Here is an 18,022-nt window from a genome sequence, read left to right as displayed (position 1 = left end):
AAATAGCTCATAACAATATCTTGTATCTGGCACAAAATTGTCCACATCCACTGTGGCATGTGGACTTTGTGGACATTTCAATTTAACATTGAAAATCCCATTCACCACACATTTTTCATTATAAGTCAAAAAATATTGATTGGAATTTAATCTAATTTGACATACACATGACTGGTACCAAGCTTCAACTTTTTCTGCTGTATGGAGCAGCCTTCAAACTGTTTAATTTAAAAAGAAATAGTCGATCCACACATCCACACCGTTCAGGGTGCTTGGCGGAGGTTTGCGTTCTCTGAACACTTGTTTGTTCTGTGTGATATTCACTGATGGAATCACAGATCAGTTTCATCCATTCAGGCTGAAATCAGATGCACAATGATGCATAAAACTAATAAATTATTGTCCTCAACTGCATAAAAACTTAAGCTTATTTTGGCAATATAAGGGGTAGAAAGTAGATATTTGTAGGGAGTAAAATGAAAAAGTTGACAGAGAGTTCAACACTTAAACCCAGTTCACCTAAAACTACTGAAAAACGGTGACTCAGTGTTAGTTCTTTACTTCCTCTTCTAAATGAAAGCACCCGAGTCTTGTATTCCATAAATCTGTATTTTCTTCTGCTGTTCTTTTTGTTCATCCTGGACATGTCTTCTTGTGTTTGCTCTGGTTTTCTTTCAGGTACCATTTGACAAACTGAACTGAGGTAAATAAAACGTGTACACAGTAACTGGTTCCACGGCTATTGTCCTTTTCAACCAGTGTAATCACAGTGTACGGATTCAATCACAGACAATAAACCCACATACAGTGTGTTCTGCTCCTAACACACACACGGCCAGTGTATGTGATGCAAACCACATATATTTATTTGCTCGGTAAATCCAGACCCGTACCGTCAGCTAGTTAGCAGCTCGGCTAATGATGACGCTAGCGTGACAAACCAAAATGGCCTCAGACCAAGATTAGCTGACAGTCAGCTGAATTCACTTCACCTTTACTACACACCGACCCCAAGCACACAATAAAACCCCTCATGTGGACACATAAACGTGACGAAAAGAGAAGAAAGCGGCTACCTGCTATCGGCTAAGCTGCTGTTTGACAGGGCTGTGAAGCTAACGGCTAACTGCGCTAACCAGTAAACCAGTGCATTCCGCTATGTGAGCCGTTAGCTTAGCCGCTTCAGCAGTCAGCTTCCAAACATTCCGTGAATAAAACCTAGCTATAATATTCTATTTAAAACCTGAGCAGTTAATGGAGTCGGTTGTATTAAAAAATACAAATATTTCAAGCTGACTTGACGCTTTCGCTGGTTTTGTTGTTCTCGGTAACTGCTAGCTTAAATCCAATAAAAAAATAAACACTAAGTGACATATAAACCATCCTCCGGGGTAAACTATTGTGTCTATGACAAATCTGAAAACATTTCCTGAATCCTCAAAAAGATTTCTAACCATCCGAGTGGAATATTATTCACATCTGATGAAACACAACAAAGATATTTATTCCGATTCTCGGCTAACGTCACTATTTTCTAGGGCTTCGTTGAGGGAAATTACGTCACCTCGTTAGTTTTAAGAGACACATAATCCGGACAAATAGAGCTAAAAATCTGGTTTTATGGTTCCAGACTGGGCTACTTTTGGTCCGGATGGTTAAAAGAGTCTTGGCTAAATCCAAAAATGCTTTCAGTGTTGAGGTAAGTGTAGGTAATTGAACTGCAGGGGGTTGGAAATCCCGTCAGGTGTTTATTTTTGCGGTCATCCTCAAAGTTGGATGTGTGACTGTCAGAGCTAGCGGGCTAACCTGGAGCTCGGCCCTCTCCACTTCCCAGTGCGCCCTCTCCATCTCGAACCGGGCCCATTCGTGTTGGATGTAGTGCAAGATACCGGGGATGGTGTACTGCTGCTGCGGCCGGGGCAGCTCGTCCGGCTGGTGGGGAACCATCACCCCTCCTCCACCGCCACCGAGAGGCGGATTAGCGTTGCCGTTGTTCCCCGACTGCTGCTGCTGCGGCGGCGGAGGCTGCCTTGGAGCGCCCGTAGCGATCCCTCCTCCTCCCCCTCCTCCTCCTCCTCCTCCTCCGCCGGGGTGCTCATCCATGTTTTTTATTTGTATGTTTTAAGAGAGTAAGAAGCCGAGTCCCAGGCAGTAAAAGGTCTGCTGAAGGATTCCCGTCCCCCCTCAGGCCCGTGTCTCCGGCCGGTCCGTGTCTCTGGCTGCCCGCGGAGGGCTGCGGTGAGTGCGGCTGATTACGGACAGGGACGCGGTGTTTGTGTGTGGATCTCACCGGCCGCCATTACTGCTCTCTCTCCCCCCTGGATCACACAGGGAGAACCCAGCCGCGGTGCACGATGGGAAGAATATCCTGTCATCCAAAAGCACGGTGCGGCGTTCCCTACATAAAGCCAACGTAGGAAATAAGAAAACCACCAAATTATAATACAGTTACTCTGAAACTCGATACACAGTTTGAGACGTTCGCCATTTACTATAGAGGCTCATTTGAATTGAGAAGATTCTGTAAGTAAATGAGTACGGAGAAAAGTACTCAATGAAAAACTTTAACATTTTATTTCATTTATTAAGATCCCCATTAGCAACTGAAACATCAGTTTCTATTCTTCCTAGGGTCTCCTCTACATTACATTACAATTTTAATTATTTACATTAATCTTACACTGTTTACGCCCATAAACACACACAAACGGGACATATAATACAACAGCCCGATGCAATAAAAATAAATAAACAAACAAAATAAGTTCTTTACATTTATACTCATTCACCAAACAATAGCTGACATCTTTCAGTATTATCAATACTCTTTCCATATCATGTCCATTGTGTAAAAAAGAAAAGTTTTAATTCAAATCAATTAGACTTCAAAAATAATATCAAATTTCCTTGAAATAATGTGTTTTTTTCTAAATATTGAGAAAGACTTTTGAAATCTTGAACTCAGAATATTGTGAAACTTTCAAAAATAATGAGTTAGTGTGTCCTTTTGTTCAAATACTTTCGGAAGCTGCATTAATTACACATTACAAATCTGTTTTATAATAATATTGTTAGATTAGGGGGGGAAAAAACTTCATTCTTCAATGATTAACACTAATAATAACACTTATGATAACTAGAAAAGCACTCGGAGAGCGCAGACCTCCGCCAAGGCAGATCAGCGGGCCCCCGTGGCCCCCCACCCCCGATCACCACCAAAATTTAATCATTTGTTCCTTGTGCCAGTATCAACATTTCCTGAAATTTTCATTCACATCCGTCCATAACTTTTTGAGTTATTTTGCACACAGACAGACAGACAAACCAACGCAAAACATAACCTCCTTGGCGGAGGTAAAAACAGATGGAAGTTTTCTCACAGTTAAAAGACTAGGTTTTTTTTCTTTCCTCAGTGAATGCACTGTAAAGCTGTTTTTTACCCTCGTAAATTCTGTTATTGAACGCAGCAGAAGACGGTCTCACTGAGCATGCGCAATGAAACGTTAACATCTTAGCATGACGGTGTTAGCTGCTGAAGAAAATGTTCAATTCCCACTTTTTTATTTTAACGCTGATTGAATATATTTGAATCACAGTAAAGCGGATTTATTACTTTACAAGAAGCTTTCATAGAACCTTCTCCTTCAGACTGAGGATGAGTAAAACGGACCTGTAGCTTGTTTTTAGCTCATTTAGCATTTAACGGGTTATTAAACACAGCGGGTACAGGTTGGTCCAAACTTTAACCACATATTCATGATTAAAAAGCCACATATGAAATGCACAACAGCACAGTTTTCACTGCACTTTCGAAGGTTTGCTAGGAAAACAAAACAGTGGGGTGATGCCTTCAGTGTTCCACGGACATTACACTTTCTTGGCAGTGGAAAATTGCACTTCATCTTGAGAGCTAGTTTATTTTTTAGGAATGTAACAATACGACAATAGAATAGATGTAAAATTCTATATGAGTTAAATTATCGATATAATAGTAAATGCCACGTCACCTCATGTTAAAAGTCAGTTGATGTGTTTTGTTTCCTGAAGGTATCATTAACTCAGCCTATCAGAAATGATAAGGTTCGTGCTGATGGTGAACCGTCAGGGTCAGACCAGGCTGTCCAGGTACTACACACCTGTAGACCTGAACCGCAGGGCAGCGCTGGAGGCAGACGTGGTCCGCTGCTGCCTGAACAGAAAGAAAGACCAGGTGAGAAAGACCAGGACCGGGTGAGACACAAAGACCAGGACCAGGGGAAATACCAGGACCGGGTTAGACACAAAGACCAGGACCAGGGGAAATGCCAGGACCGGGTTAGACACAAAGACCAGGACCAGGGGAAATACCAGGACCGGGTTAGACACAAAGACCAGGACCAGGGGAAATACCAGGACCGGGTTAGACACAAAGACTAGGACTGAGAAGGACACAAAGACCAGGACCGTGTTAGACACGAAGACTAGGACCGAGAGAAATACCAGAACCAGGTTAGTCACAAAGACCAGGACCAAGAGAAACACAAAGACCAGGAACTCGAAAGAGACATAAGGAAAGACCAGAACAAGGAGAAATACCAGGATCAGGTCAGACACAAAGACCAGAACCAGGAGAGACATAAAGAAAGACCAGGACCAGGTGAGACACAAAGATCAGGACCAGATTAGACAGAAAGACCAGGACCAAGAGGGACACAAAGACCAGGTCAGTCCAGGTCCAGGTGTTCTGACCTTTGTCCTGTTTTTCTCCAGTGTTCGTTCGTTGAGTATCAGGACTTTAAACTGGTTTATCGTCAGTACGCTGCTCTTTACATCGTGGTCGGCGTCTCAGATGGAGAGGTGAGACTCACATTCATTCATTCATTCATTCATTCATTCACTCACTCATGCATTCACTCACTCATGCATTCATTCACTCATTCATTTATTCACTCATTCATTCATGCATTCACTCATGCATTCATTCACACATTCATTCATGCATTCACTCATTCATTCACTCACTCACTCATGCATTCACTCACTCATGCATTCATTCACTCACTCATTCACTCACTCACTCATTCGTTCACTCATTCATTTATTCACTCATTCATTCACTCACTCACGCATTCACTCACTCATGCATTCATTCACTCATTCATGTTTTTACTCAGTGGATCCAGGTTTATTTGATATGAAAGTGAGGACAGAGGTCTCACTCTGACTTTTCTGATCCTCACTTTAGTCTAAATTTTCTAATTTTTTTCTGACTGTGATGTGTTTGTTTTTGTTATTTGTTTGTTGTTTCTTTTTCGTCTGACGTAGAACGAGCTCTCCATCTACGAGTTGGTTCATAACTTTGTGGAGGTTTTGGACAAATACTTCAGCCGCGTGGTGAGTTCAGGGACAGGGCTCAGACTGTTTTTCTGTGATTGTGTTCCGTCCCAGCAGAACTGAGATGATCAAACTCAGCGGTGATGTTGAACTTGAAAAACCTGGAGTCAAAAGGTCAAAGTTCAAGGTCACATGGTCCAATTAGTTTAAACACACATTTCTAATAAATGAGACGAGGGTCTGTGCCTCCTGAGTGAAGTTAGTTTAATGTCACTCTTTTATTTATTCTTAACCCCAGACAATGATTTAATGTCAGAAAAATAACTTTTTCATAATGAAAGAAATAGAAGTTAGAAGTGAAATTGCTAAAACAATTTATTTTCTTAATGTTATGAAATTTTTCAGAAACATTTCATTAAGTTTAAAAGATAAAAAAATGTAAGTTCGTCAAAGTCATAAATCAGATCCTTGTGTTTATTATGATACAAGTTATTTAATCTAGTTTTAATGGTATTTTCATCTGGTTTTAGTCTGATTTTAATGTTTTTCATCTGGTTTCTGTTTCCAGAGTGAACTGGACGTATCCTTTACCCGTTTCGTTTAAACACTTTTCCAGGTAGTTTGAAACAGCCATAGTTTTGTTTAACTGTTGATTCAGATCATGTTTAATCTGGATCGAGTCCACATCATCTTGGACGAGATGATCCAGAACGGACACATCGTGGAAACCAATAAGAACCGGATCCTGGCGCCACTCAGCGCCATTGACAAGATGGCCGACGGCTGAGGACAGACAGGAAGTGATGTCACCGGTTGCGATGATGCTTCATTGGTCAAAGGTGGAGCTGAGTCTGAACGATGTCTTCAACTAAAAACCTGAAATACTTGAGTTTGACATTTGTTACTGTTCATGTTTGTTTTCATAAACTTTTGCACCTGAAACAAACAGGACACGTCATCATTTAAAGTGACTTAAATTGATCTGAAAATTTGACATGTTGAGTTTGAAGGCATATGATTCAGAGTCTGAGGTTGTCACGGAAACATTCGGTTCATTATAGTAAAATTAAACTCAGATCGAAGCTGAAACATTGAACCGTTTTAAATCTTTATCGACAGTAAACAGGACAAACACGCACACTCGGTTCAGTTCATACTTTGCAAACATTTTAATGATTATTTTTTTGGAGCATACACATTTGAAAATATCTGTTTACCTCAAACTGCAACTCGAGTTAAATAAATGTTTATAATATACAAAGAAAATACAAGGAGAGCAGAGCCTCGCACACAACCAGTGTTTGTTTTTGTCTCTATAGCTTCATCAGGAAAAACAAAATGCACTCTGACCTTTGACCTTTCACAGACGGAGGTCGGTCGGACAGAGAGAAACAACCCAAAACAGTCTCACACACAGAAAATAAAATCATGAAACTAAAGAAAAGGAGAAGAAAGAAGCGTGATTGTTTGCTGAAAAAAAAACAAAAAAAAGAGAAGCTACGAGTCAAACCAGGCACTAAAACTGAGGAAGAGGAAGAAGAGGAAGAGTCTCCTGATCCGAACCAGGACGCCAACGGTCGCCACCGTCCGTCTCAGTGTTACGACGTCCTGGGTTTAAATCGCATCATCTTTGGTTTTACTCATGATCGTTCAGATTCTCACGATACTGATCAGAGCGTTAGTTTCACTTTCTTCATAAATAAACCAAGGATTCAGAAACAAATGTTTAATCAAAAAAAAATCAAGTCTGAGGTTTTTAAAGTAACTTCACACTTTGTTGTAAATTCTCCTTATTTTGAACAAGGAATTGATGAGAAAAGGGTGAAAAGCAGCCGTTACTGTGCGATAATGTTCAATTAAACAAGCTAGCAAATGTTAGCTGAATGCCGCAGTTTTTTTCAAACGTTAACCAAGTTATTTTCCCAAAATTTAGCTCGCTAGCTAACATTAGCTAAATGTAGTTCTTTGTTCCAACATTAGCTAAATTTAGCTTTTTTTTTTAAGATAATTTTTCCCCAACTGTGAGCTAAACTGAGTTAACTTGTAAACATTGCTAAATTTAGCTAACTAGCTGCAGTTAGCTTTATTTAAACACAGTAGCTAACATTACTAAATGTAGTTCTTTTTATCTAATGTTAGCTAAATTTTCAACATGTTGGCTAACATTACCCATGTTTAGCCTGTGAGGTAATGTTAATGCTAAATGTAGCTTCATCTACACATAGCCCAGTTTTATATTCAGCTCGCTAAGCAACATCTGACTGAAAAGAAATATATAAATTTTTTGATAAATTTAGTGTAGAATTTGTTTGTAACTACTGAAACCAAAGGTAACATTCATATTCATCGTCCTTGAAGCGTCGGTAAATTATCGGAAACGCCAGTGACAGGGTGTAGTATTTTCACACGTGTAGATCAAACGGTTGTGGTTCCGGGTCCGGATCAGGAGGAGGCGGAGTCACACACACAGAGCTGAATCAGTTTTTTTTCTTGAACTCTCAGCCTTCGAGGAGGAGGAGCCACTGCTCTGACTCCTCCCCTTCAGTCCATTATCGCTCTCTCTCTCTCTTTCGGCTGGTTTGATTGGCTGGCTGCTCTGTCAATCACGCGGCGGGTGGACAGACGACGGAGCATGCTCAGTGTGGCGGCGGTAGGTCGGGCAGGTGGCGGCATCGGGGTTGGAGGTCAGTTGAGGTGGAAGCCTTTCTCCATGGTGGCAGCGAGCAGACGCTCCCTCATGATGTCCTCGGACGAGTACTCAGGCAGCTTCAGGTAGTGGACGCACGTGTTGACTGATGGGTAACTGGAGTCTGTGGCATCCACCTGAGGGGGAGGAGCCGGGATAGAGCACCCAATCAGAGTGAGGTTACAAGCTCACGGTCGGAAACATCTCACGGACTCAGACTGCACTCAGCAGCCAATCAGAGTGCAGCTTACCTTTCGGACGATGGTGAGGCGGGGGTGCAGGTTGGCGAGGCCACCGGGGGGCAGCGTGGAGCAGCCGGTGGTGAACTGGAGGAAGGCCTTCCTCTCATCAGACGACATCCCACACAGAACCCGCACGAACCGCAGGAACCCGGGACTGAGGACACAACAACAGTTAGACTGGATGAGAACGCAGACCGGGCCCGGTACCAGGTCTGACCAGGCCCAGACATGGCCTAAACCAGGCTAAGACCAGTTCCAGACTAGGCCAAGACCAGGCCCAGACCACCCCCGGACTGGCACAGACCTGGTCCCGACCTGGCCCAGATCAGCTGATCCACCTGTGTGATGCTCACCTGTCTCTGGTGTAACCCAGCTTTGGTTCAGTGTAGTTGATGATGTCATCGGCGGTCCAGGAAGGTGATTGGTTACCGCAGAGGATCATCTGGACCTCTTTATGGCTGAAGGAGCTCAGCTTCTCCATTGGAAACACTCGGTTAAAGCCCTCTGAGATGGACAGGAGACAGACCATCAGATGGGTACGACCCGCTTCCACTGACAGACTGGTTCTGGTTTAACTAACTGGTTCTGGTTTAACCGACTGGTTCTGGTTCAACTGACCGACTGGTTCTTGTTTAACCGACAGACTGGTTCTGGTTCAGCCGACAAACTGGTTCTGGTTTAACAGACTGGTTCTGGTTCAACAACTGACAGACTGGTTCTGGTTTAACAGACTGGTTCTGGTTCAACTGACAGACTGGTTCTGGTTTAACAGACTGGTTCTGGTTCAACTGACAGACTGGTTCTGGTTTAACCGACAGACTGGTTCTGGTTCAGCCGACAGACTGGTTCTGGTTTAACAGACTGGTTCTGGTTCAACTGACAGACTGGTTCTGGTTTAACAGACTGGTTCTGGTTCAACTGACAGACTGGTTCTGGTTTAACAGACTGGTTCTGGTTCAACTGACAGACTGGTTCTGGTTTAACCGACAGACTGGTTCTGGTTTAACCGACAGACTGGTTCTGGTTTAACAGACTGGTTCTGGCTCTACCTCTGAACGCCTCCATCTGCTTCTGGATCCCCGTGTGCATACAGAAGTCAAACATCAGCTCCACGTACTCCTCGGCGTTCTCCATGGTAACCATCTGAACAGAGACACGTCGTCAGTCATCAAACGCACCCGACTGCCGCCACATCCCATCATGCACTTGTCACAACTCACCTCGTCGTCTCCGTTCGGTTTCAGATCCACAGCAGAGAAACCGTGGACCTTCGAGGACGGACAGAACTGGAAGTTTAACCTGCAGAGACGAGTTCAGACATTATCAGTTCACCCTGAACCCCATTAAACTTAATTAACCCTAATTAAACCCCATTAAAGCCGACAGACTGTTTTCTTAAACATTTCTGATTATCTAATGATGCTTTTTTTTCTCTTAAAAACTACATTTACTCCCAAACATATAGACCAGATTAATTCTATTGATCTCATTGACTGTAAATGTGTTGTGTACAAATGCCTCATACAGGAAATACAACTATGAGCCCATGTTAAATATTAATGACTCCCATTACCTTGAACCCTTTTTACACCAACATTTCCAGGGACCTTTATTACCAGGAGTTTATTTCCCTGGTAAATTAATTCCTGTTAATCTGTGTGGTTTGTGTCTCTACCTCAAAGTTCTGCTCAATGTATTCAGATCAATAAAAGAACCTGCGCTACACCTCCAGTCCAGTAGGTGGCGCCAGGAAGCTTAAGGGAAAAACACATTAATCTGAACATGAGAACATGCTAAAACCATTCAACATCAGCGTGAAGTGAACGGGGATCTTCATCTGCTCCAGAATGTTCCATGGTCTGTCTCATAGTCCATAACTGTTGTGTCTCTAAATCAAAGTGGATCCATTTAGATCAGGGGTCTCAAACATGCGTCCCGGGGACCAAATGCGTCAAACCAAAGGTTCCAATCCGACCCGTGGAATGAATTTGCAAAGTGCAAAAATACCAGTCTTGAATTGAATTAAGCAAAAAAATTTTTAGCTTGAATTAAGGAAAAAATGTTGAATTAACCAAAAAAATCTTCAATTAAGTAAAAAAAATCCTGAATTAAGCCAAAAAAAAATCTTGAATTATGCAAAAAAAAGTTAAATTTAGCAAAAAATCTTGAATTAACAACTTGAAAATTTTGTCTTTGTTTTAGTGCAAAAAATAACATTAAATTATGAAAATATTTACATTTACAAACTATCCTGTAACAATAAAATGTGAACAACCTGAAATGTCTAAAGAAAATTCAGCACAGTTGGAACTCTTTTCTGCCTGTTCCTCAGTGTTTCGTGTCTTTGTAGATCGGATCCATAATGCACATGTGGAAATGATAAGTTGAGGCAGAATATTGTTAAAATTACATTTTTTTTTGTTTGTTTAGAAATTGCAGTTTTTTCAGGTTATTCACATCTTTTTTGTTTGGATAGTTTAGAAAAGCAAGTATTTTCATAATTTAATGTTTTTTTTTTCTTTACACTAAAACACAGACAAAAAATTGCAGTTGTCATTATTTATAGGTTACTCTGTTATTATTTTACTGGTCCGACCCACTGGAGATCAAATCGGGCTGAATGTGGAACCTGAAGGAAAATGAGTTTGACACCCCTGATTTAGATGGTTTCTATGGTTTTAATCATCAGATTTGACTGGTTTTGTTCAGCGGTGGTGTTTCAGCTCCACGTTTCCATCGGAGGTGTTTGTATTTGTGAGCATTTTACCCGAGGTCCTCAATGCTGAGGGGGGGTCCAGAGCCCAGGGGGTTCCTCAGCATCAGGTCCTGCAGTCGGGTGTTCTTCTCGTCTTCAGACAGACTCTTCGACGCCAGAATCTGCCTCCTCTTCACTGCCAGTTCCTTCACCTCCTTCAGGAAGCCCGCCCTAAACCACCAACAGGAAGCCATCGTCAAATTAAACTGCATTAAACCTGAGACACAATAAAACCTGACCCTGGACCAGCTGAAAAACTATTCAATTACATTTGTCTAATCAAGTTCTCATTTTCTGAACGTCTCCCATTTTACGCATTAATTTTTCTCATTTGTCCATGTCCTCATTCATCCTTTGGTGGAAACTGCTGTTCCTGTACCATAACGTTGAATTAAATATGCTAACATTAGTTGAGTACAGCAGTTTTTTCTAACGTTAAAAAATTTGAATTCTTTTTATTTAAAATAAGTTATGCCTCCAAAATTTTGCTCTCTGGCTAATATTAGCTAAATATAACACACCAGCTAACATTAACTTTGGCACACTAGTTAACATTAGCTAAATGTTGTTCTTTTGTCCACTGTTAGCTAAATTTAGTTTTTTTTTCCTAAAATATTTGTTTTCAACAGTGAGTCATTCATAAACATTGCTAAATTTAGTAAACTAGTTGATGTTGGCATAATTTAAACATACTAACATTAGCTAAATGTTTTTTTTTTTTTTTCCATTGTTAGCTATATCTAGCTTTTTTCCTAAAATATTTGTTTTCAACTGTGAGCTAAATATTGTTCACTCATTAACATAGCTAAATTTGGCTAACTAGCTGATATTAGCTTAATTTAAGCACAATAGCTAACATTACTAAATGTGGTTGTCTTCAAAAACCACTAACGATGACTGGAGACACATGAACACGATCCACAACATGATTGTGAGGAAAACATCCTTGAAATAAACATATGATACTCAGCTTGTGTTTGACATTCATGTAAACCTAAAGCTGGTTCAATCTGCGACAGGTCGTCAAACCCAGAGACTAGTTTTACTGTTGTCCTTGTGTCTCCTTAGGTTTTAAGTCCTTGTGCTTTTTGTTCAGTTTTTATCCATTTTATAGAGTAGATTTAAACATTCAGCATAAACCTGATGCTGAGTTTAGACTGGGTTGTTAAATCAGGCTTAAATTAACAGTCAATGAACTGACATGAGTTCACTGGTGTTGAACCCGACCATGGTGAACTCTGATCATAGTGTTGTGGTCCGGGTTCTGGTCCAGGTCTGACCTGTGCGGGTTGACAAGCTGGAAGTCGTCCCAGGTCAGGATGCCGTGGTACCAGGCCGGCGGTTTGGGTTTTGGGGGGTCCATGATGAACTCTGACTTGGAGTCCTCGTCGAAGCTGCCGACCGAGTACGTCTCCTGACTCTCCTCGGTGGACGCCTCTGATTGGACCTCGGACAGCAGCAGGAAGGGCATGAGGTGCGTGCGCTCAGGGTCATGACCCTGCGGCGAGCTGCGGCTCTGGTACAGCAGTTTGCTCATGTTGGACTTGATGTCGCCCATGCAGAGCAGCTTGAAGAAGGGCTGGGACACGGGCAGGTCCACCAGCCGGTTGTCCTGGATGCACTTGGCCAGGAACACGCCCAGGAAGTGGAACAGTTTAGTGATTCGTTCCAACTCCTCGCTGTCCTGCGGGAATGGCGCTGGGAACAGACCGCAGGAACGCTGCACGTAGAACCCAGGAGGCTTCAGACCGCCACCCAGGTCCACCTGAGACACACACCAGAGGAATTACATAAAACAAATGACATTATATTAACCAAAACTGAACAACAGCAGAACCCAGGACACTTCAGACCAACGGCCACCTCAGAACTGCAGCAGGACAGGACTAGAGCGGATGAAAACTACAACAGATCAATCCGATCAATCCATGTCAATAATTGGTGTAAAATACAGTTCTTCATCTTTTCATGGTCATCAGATATGACCATATTTGGACGTTCAGAGGCTCCGTAGTTACCATGGAAACACTGTCATCTTCTACAACATTGATTCCCCAGTCAGACCCATGGAGTTGGATCAGTGAAAGTTGATGGACACACTGGGTTCAAGTTCAGAATAATAAAGAATATGAAAAAGAAGGAAACAGACTAAAACAAAGTAAAAAAGAATAAAATAAGCAACAAAATGAACAAAAACAGCCAAAGTTATGAATAAAAGAAAAAATAAGCCTGAAACTGAATGAAATTGAAAGATTGTTTTTTTTAAAAAGACAACAAAATGAACAATAATAAATAAAATTCATTTTATTTATATACACATGCTCATTTTGTTGTCTTTTGAATCTTTATTTCTTCACGAATAAGAACCTCTACAAAATAGTAAATAACATGGAAAAAATTTACAACAAAACAGCCAAAATGATTGATTAAATGAACAAATTAGATTAAAAAAAAATTGAAACATTGATTCACCAGTAAAACCCATGGAGTTTGATAAATGACAGTGGATAGACACACTGGGTTTATGTTCAGTTAATAATAGATTTATATATGGTGTGTTATATTTGATATATTATATTTGGAAAAAGTGAATTTTTCTTCAGGTTTCTGTTTCTGATATAACAACTCAACTTTAATCTGAGCTTCAATGAATGTCTACATGATCACTGAATTAAATACAGGAAAATATGTGATTTACACTGAAAAATACAAAATACAGGAGACATTAAGACGTGTTAAATGTAGAGAAAAGTTAATTTGAAAATCACTGCAAAAATACTTCTTGGACTTTTAAGGGTTAAAACGTTTCATAATCTCAGTGAATATTAACATTTTTTCCCCACTGTCACAGTTTTAAAGTGACAGTTAAATTGGATTTTTAACTGTCACTTTCTAATTTGGTCTACAAATTTTATGAAAAAACGAATGGAAATTGAAAGCAAATTTTCAGAAAATCGATTTTTTTTTCCATCTGATGCATTGCTTGTTTTTACGTTCAGTTAATATATATTTTTAATTATATGTTTTGTCAGATTCTATGGTCGTCGTGTCCGTTTGTGCGTCCCACCTGTCTGGACTCGTCGTCAGGGAAGTCGTCGTCACACAACCATATTCCCAGTGATGTCCTCTGAAACTCCGCCGCCACCAGAGCGTAAAACTCCAGCGTTGGGCCCAGACCCGTCCCCTCCTCCCCCTGAAACTCCACCTGAAACCACAGCAGACACAAGTTCACCCTGGATCCGCCCACATCACACACTCACACTGATGACAGTCAGTCTGCAACCTCTCACCTCCAGTACGGACTTCCTGTCAGCGTGGATCTGCATAACAGACTCCGCCCACTCCATCATGGTGTCTCCTCGGGGAACTTTGACCCTCTCGTGTTTGAGCCGTCCCACTCTGAACTCCCCGGGGTCGTCCCGTCGTACGGTGGTGGACGGCCTGGATCGTTCCATCGTCGCCTCTCGCCGGTTCTGCAGCCACACGATGGCCCTGTGGACAGTGGGGTCAAAGGTCACAGGGTCAGAGTGCAAACTGAACATCAACCAAACTCCAACGGCTGCTTAACTTCAGTTTCAACGCACCTGGAGGCTCCGAAGGCGGTGCAGGTGAAGTAGAGCTGTCGGGTCTCAAAGGGGATCAGGAAAGGACACTTGGACGTGAGCTGTTCACACCAGTCGGGCAAAGCGCCGCTCGCCAACGCCAAAGGCTCCTGGGAAATGAACACGCTCAGTTTAAGCCACAGCTGACGACGTCTCACAACACAATAATGAAAACCACAACCAAGAACGATGGTTTACACCAGGGGTGTCAAACTCATTTTCTTTCAGGGGCCACATTCAGCCCAATTTGATTTCCAGCAGGCCAGACCAGTAAAATAATAGTAGAATAGCCTATAAGTAATGACAACTCCAAATTTTTTAGTGCAAAAAATAACATTAGATGATGAAACTATTTCTATCCAAAACAAAAAAGATGTGAATAACTGGAAAAACACGAAATTTCTGAAGAAAAACAAGTACAGTTTTATCAGTGTTCTGCCTCAACTTTTGATTTCTACATGTGCATTACGGATCAGATCTAGCAAGATACAAAACAGGCAGAATATTGTTGAAATTGCACTTATTTTTCTTTAGACATTTCAGGTTGTTCATATTTGTTCAGGTTATTGACAATTTATTGTTAAAGGATATCAGAATTTAATGTTCTTTGCAATAAATCAAAGAGAAAAAATTGGTGTTGCCATTATTTATAAGCATAATGTCATATTTTTTTCACATTAAACCAAGAAAATTTGGACTCATTATTTCAAGGTTAGTGTGCTGTTATTTTTGAGTTTGATGCCCTAGACTGTTAACATCTTCAGGGTAATTTTTGCACTTTGTAAATTCATCGTGCGGGCCAGATTGGAACCTTTGGCCGGCTGATTTTGGCCCCCGGGCCGTATGTTTGACACCTGCGATCTAATCCTTGTGTGAGCTTAGTCCAACTCTTGGATTCGTCACTGACCTCGATCTGCTGCAGGATCTTGGTGGTGACCTTCTTGCTGGTGAATTCTTCTGGGGCTGCGTTGAACTGCAGCTCGTCCACATCTGAAACAGACATTAAGTTGAATCAGATCCAACACCGGCTTTGACCTTTGACCTGCAGGATGACTGAACTCTACGTACCCTCCTGCAGCGTCCTGGCGTTTGTGGCGGCGTCTCCTCCGATGATGTACAGGATCCTCAGCAGCTGTAGGACATCCTCCACACCGCACGCGTTCTGACTGCAGCCCGCCTTCGCCTGCGCCGCCTCTCTGGCTCCGCCCAGGATCTCGCTGCTCTGATTGGCTGAGACAGAGCTCGGACTCAGGCCGCCTGAACGGCCACCGCTGAGGCCGTGTTCACAGAAGTCCTGAAAAGACAAGGACAAAGGTCAGGTGGGTTTGGTCCACTGGGTTTCTCAAAGCATTTCCAACTGTCAGCATCGGTTTGATTTAACCCTTAGGAGTCCCTGAATGCACCACCGCACCCAAATCACACACTAATTTATGACAATGTATCAGCAGACAGAGCCTCGCTGAGTCGTCATTTACACTTGTGTGAAAGAGCAGATGTCAAAATTAAACTGTCAACACCTTTACCCTCTATCTCCAACCCCAACTGGTCAAGGCAGACGGCCATCCTCCAGGTGTCTCGGTCTGCTCCAGGTTTCTGCTGTTAAAAGGAAGTTTTTCTTCGCCACTGTCACCAGTCACAAGTGTTTGCTCCTGGAGGATTCTGTTGCGTTTCTATAAATTGGATTAGAGTCTGGTTTCGACCAACTCGATATGTAACGTGTCATGAGATAACTTTTGTTTTGATTTGGCACTATATAAATAAAATTTGATTGATTGATTGAAGTGTTGAAAGGCTGAGTAAAACCAGACTAATGATACACAATAAAAACTGAATTTTCACCAATATTATCATCCCGTTTGGTGCAGGAACAGATGGCTTTTAAGGTGGAAAAGTGAACTACATCAACCAATCAGATGTGTGTAATCTTCTGACAACTGATTGTTGTTCTAAATAATTATAAGTAGTTCTATATAGTTTTGTTAGTTGTAAAAATGGTTCATTGAACATGTATGTGCATCATATTGTGAGATTGTTTTGTAAAGTTGTATATAGTTTTCCTTAAAAAAAAAACAAAAAAAAAAACCCTGGGGCACTGCCTGCATTTTCATGTAAATAGCTGTATATCACTTTATTAATTGCTAAATTTAAGTTTTCAATTTCTATGTTCATTCTGAGTTATGTATATGGTTTGTTCAACATGATTTGGTGAAAAACAGTAAAGAATCTTAACTATTTCCAACTGGAATTCCATGTTTTTGGTGTGATTTTTAGGTTCAGTGTGTTGATACAGAATGTCAAATGTAAAAAAATAACTGTAAAGTCACACAGGTGAGGTTGTGCTTAAAAAAAAAAAAAAGATACCAAACAAGGCAAAGGAAACTGTTGAAATATCAAGGTAAAATCAAAAGTATTCAAAAACAGCCCAAATCCCCTCAGCCTCCTCAGGATTAAGGCTCCACTGTGTTTACAACTGTCAATTAGAAATGTCTTCAAGTGTCGTTATGTTCAGTTCTACCCTTTAAAAAGCAGGAATGTGCCTGAGCCGACAGGATGAAACAGTATTATTTTTTTTTCCTGGTATCGTCTGAACTACTGCCACAGAAACTGCCAGATTGGACTCATAGAGGAAATGTGTCATCGTGTGAGACCAGACCAGCGTTGGACTCACCATCTTCCCACTCTCCTTCTCCTTGTCCGAGTCCTTCAGTTCTCTGTACATGATCCTGTCGACACAAATAAACCCTGAGTCTCTGCAGTTCATCGGCGTTTCTGATTGGTTGGTTTGTTCCTGTGTTTCTTACGTGTACGTGGGCTCCCAGATGCGCCGCAGTTTGTCGGTCTTCACGGCACCGTTACAGGAAAGCTGCAGCAGCCGTTGGACGTAGTAGAAGATGGTGGACTTGTAGTTTGACAGAGGAAGCTCCACCTCCCGGGTCGTACCCAGACCCGCCACCTAAACCCAGAGGAGGAGGAGCAACCAGTCAGAGATCTGCACAGTGATGCGTTCACTCATTTAGTCCATCTTTAATTTCTGTTTAGTTTCTCAGCTGATAAAAATACTTAAATTGGAAACAGTCCTGACAGATGTTGAGCCTTCAGGTCCAGTAACTGACCAGAACACCCATCACAACCTGGTTCTGTTCGGACCACATGAGTTTAATCCCCACTCAGCACAAGAGGAAAAAAATCACTTTAACCAATGCTGAGTGGGATCATACAATACCTGCAGAATGTGCATTACTGCCTTTTTTATTTCTGTTTTAACTCGGGGTTTCTTGTTTGTTTTACTGATTTTATAGTCTTTTTTTAATTTATGCTATTTTCTCTTAATGTGCCTGAAAAATTCAAGATTCAAAGCGTTTTATTATCTTGTGTACACGTAAAGAAATAAAGTTTCCCTGTACAATGAAAATCTTACTTTGCT

The 18,022-nt window shown here is 41.6% G+C and overlaps 3 protein-coding genes across 13 annotated transcripts in view; 1 reads left to right on the top strand and 2 right to left on the bottom strand.

Annotated features, from left to right (window-relative positions):
• Positions 1 to 2,322, bottom strand: part of strn3 (striatin, calmodulin binding protein 3) — a 30,222-nt gene extending 27,900 nt beyond the window's left edge. For all 8 annotated transcript variants that reach the window (XR_003934570.1, XR_003934571.1, XR_003934573.1 and 5 more), the window contains exon 1: positions 1,807 to 2,322. Coding sequence is in view for 1 of the 8 variants with exons in the window: in XM_030127360.1 (XP_029983220.1) it covers positions 1,807 to 2,103 (297 nt within the window). In the remaining 7 variants the exon portion in view is untranslated. The remainder of the gene's footprint in view (positions 1 to 1,806) is intronic.
• Positions 2,323 to 3,391: 1,069 nt separating this feature from the next.
• ap4s1 (adaptor related protein complex 4 subunit sigma 1) lies at positions 3,392 to 6,786 on the top strand. Of its 2 annotated transcripts, none has more exons than XM_030127254.1 (6): positions 3,392 to 3,729; positions 4,071 to 4,210; positions 4,750 to 4,836; positions 5,305 to 5,373; positions 5,882 to 5,893; positions 5,972 to 6,786. In XM_030127254.1, exons 2-6 carry the CDS (start codon positions 4,073 to 4,075, stop codon positions 6,098 to 6,100), a joined length of 435 nt encoding a protein of 144 aa, XP_029983114.1. In that variant the 5' UTR covers positions 3,392 to 3,729; positions 4,071 to 4,072; the 3' UTR covers positions 6,101 to 6,786. The 2 variants fall into 2 exon arrangements, with proteins under 2 accessions (XP_029983114.1, XP_029983113.1); XM_030127253.1 differs by having other exon boundaries at positions 3,420 to 3,729; positions 4,048 to 4,210.
• The window catches only part of hectd1 (HECT domain containing 1), a 40,804-nt gene continuing 29,249 nt past the window's right edge, over positions 6,468 to 18,022 (bottom strand). For 2 of the 3 annotated variants that reach the window (XM_030127251.1, XM_030127252.1), the window contains 14 exons: positions 17,400 to 17,551; positions 17,267 to 17,321; positions 15,667 to 15,892; positions 15,506 to 15,588; positions 14,581 to 14,708; positions 14,287 to 14,488; positions 14,064 to 14,201; positions 12,277 to 12,761; positions 11,009 to 11,167; positions 9,462 to 9,540; positions 9,291 to 9,384; positions 8,595 to 8,745; positions 8,251 to 8,395; positions 7,999 to 8,136 (listed from right to left, as the gene is read on the bottom strand). In XM_030127251.1, the coding sequence (XP_029983111.1) occupies positions 7,999 to 8,136; positions 8,251 to 8,395; positions 8,595 to 8,745; positions 9,291 to 9,384; positions 9,462 to 9,540; positions 11,009 to 11,167; positions 12,277 to 12,761; positions 14,064 to 14,201; positions 14,287 to 14,488; positions 14,581 to 14,708; positions 15,506 to 15,588; positions 15,667 to 15,892; positions 17,267 to 17,321; positions 17,400 to 17,551 (2,235 nt within the window). Of the gene's footprint in view, positions 8,137 to 8,250; positions 8,396 to 8,594; positions 8,746 to 9,290; positions 9,385 to 9,461; positions 9,541 to 11,008; positions 11,168 to 12,276; positions 12,762 to 14,063; positions 14,202 to 14,286; positions 14,489 to 14,580; positions 14,709 to 15,505; positions 15,589 to 15,666; positions 15,893 to 17,266; positions 17,322 to 17,399; positions 17,552 to 18,022 lie in introns of all 3 variants that reach the window. The other variant, XM_030127250.1, reaches the window with a different exon arrangement.

The sequence above is a fragment of the Sphaeramia orbicularis genome, chromosome 22 (assembly GCF_902148855.1).
Source record: "Sphaeramia orbicularis chromosome 22, fSphaOr1.1, whole genome shotgun sequence".
Taxonomy (NCBI): Eukaryota; Metazoa; Chordata; class Actinopteri; order Kurtiformes; family Apogonidae; genus Sphaeramia; species Sphaeramia orbicularis.
This window is presented reverse-complemented; position numbering and strand designations above follow the sequence as displayed.

What these genes read in the sequence shown, in the direction of transcription:
- ap4s1 (XM_030127254.1), top strand. Translation starts at nt 4,073, where the DNA reads ATGATAAGGTTCGTGCTGATGGTGAACCGTCAGGGTCAGACCAGGCTG. An exon ending in TGAACAGAAAGAAAGACCAG is followed by an intron (nt 4,211 to 4,749) that starts GTGAGAAAGACC and finishes GTTTTTCTCCAG; the next exon opens with TGTTCGTTCGTTGAGTATCA. An exon ending in TCGGCGTCTCAGATGGAGAG is followed by an intron (nt 4,837 to 5,304) that starts GTGAGACTCACA and finishes CGTCTGACGTAG; the next exon opens with AACGAGCTCTCCATCTACGA.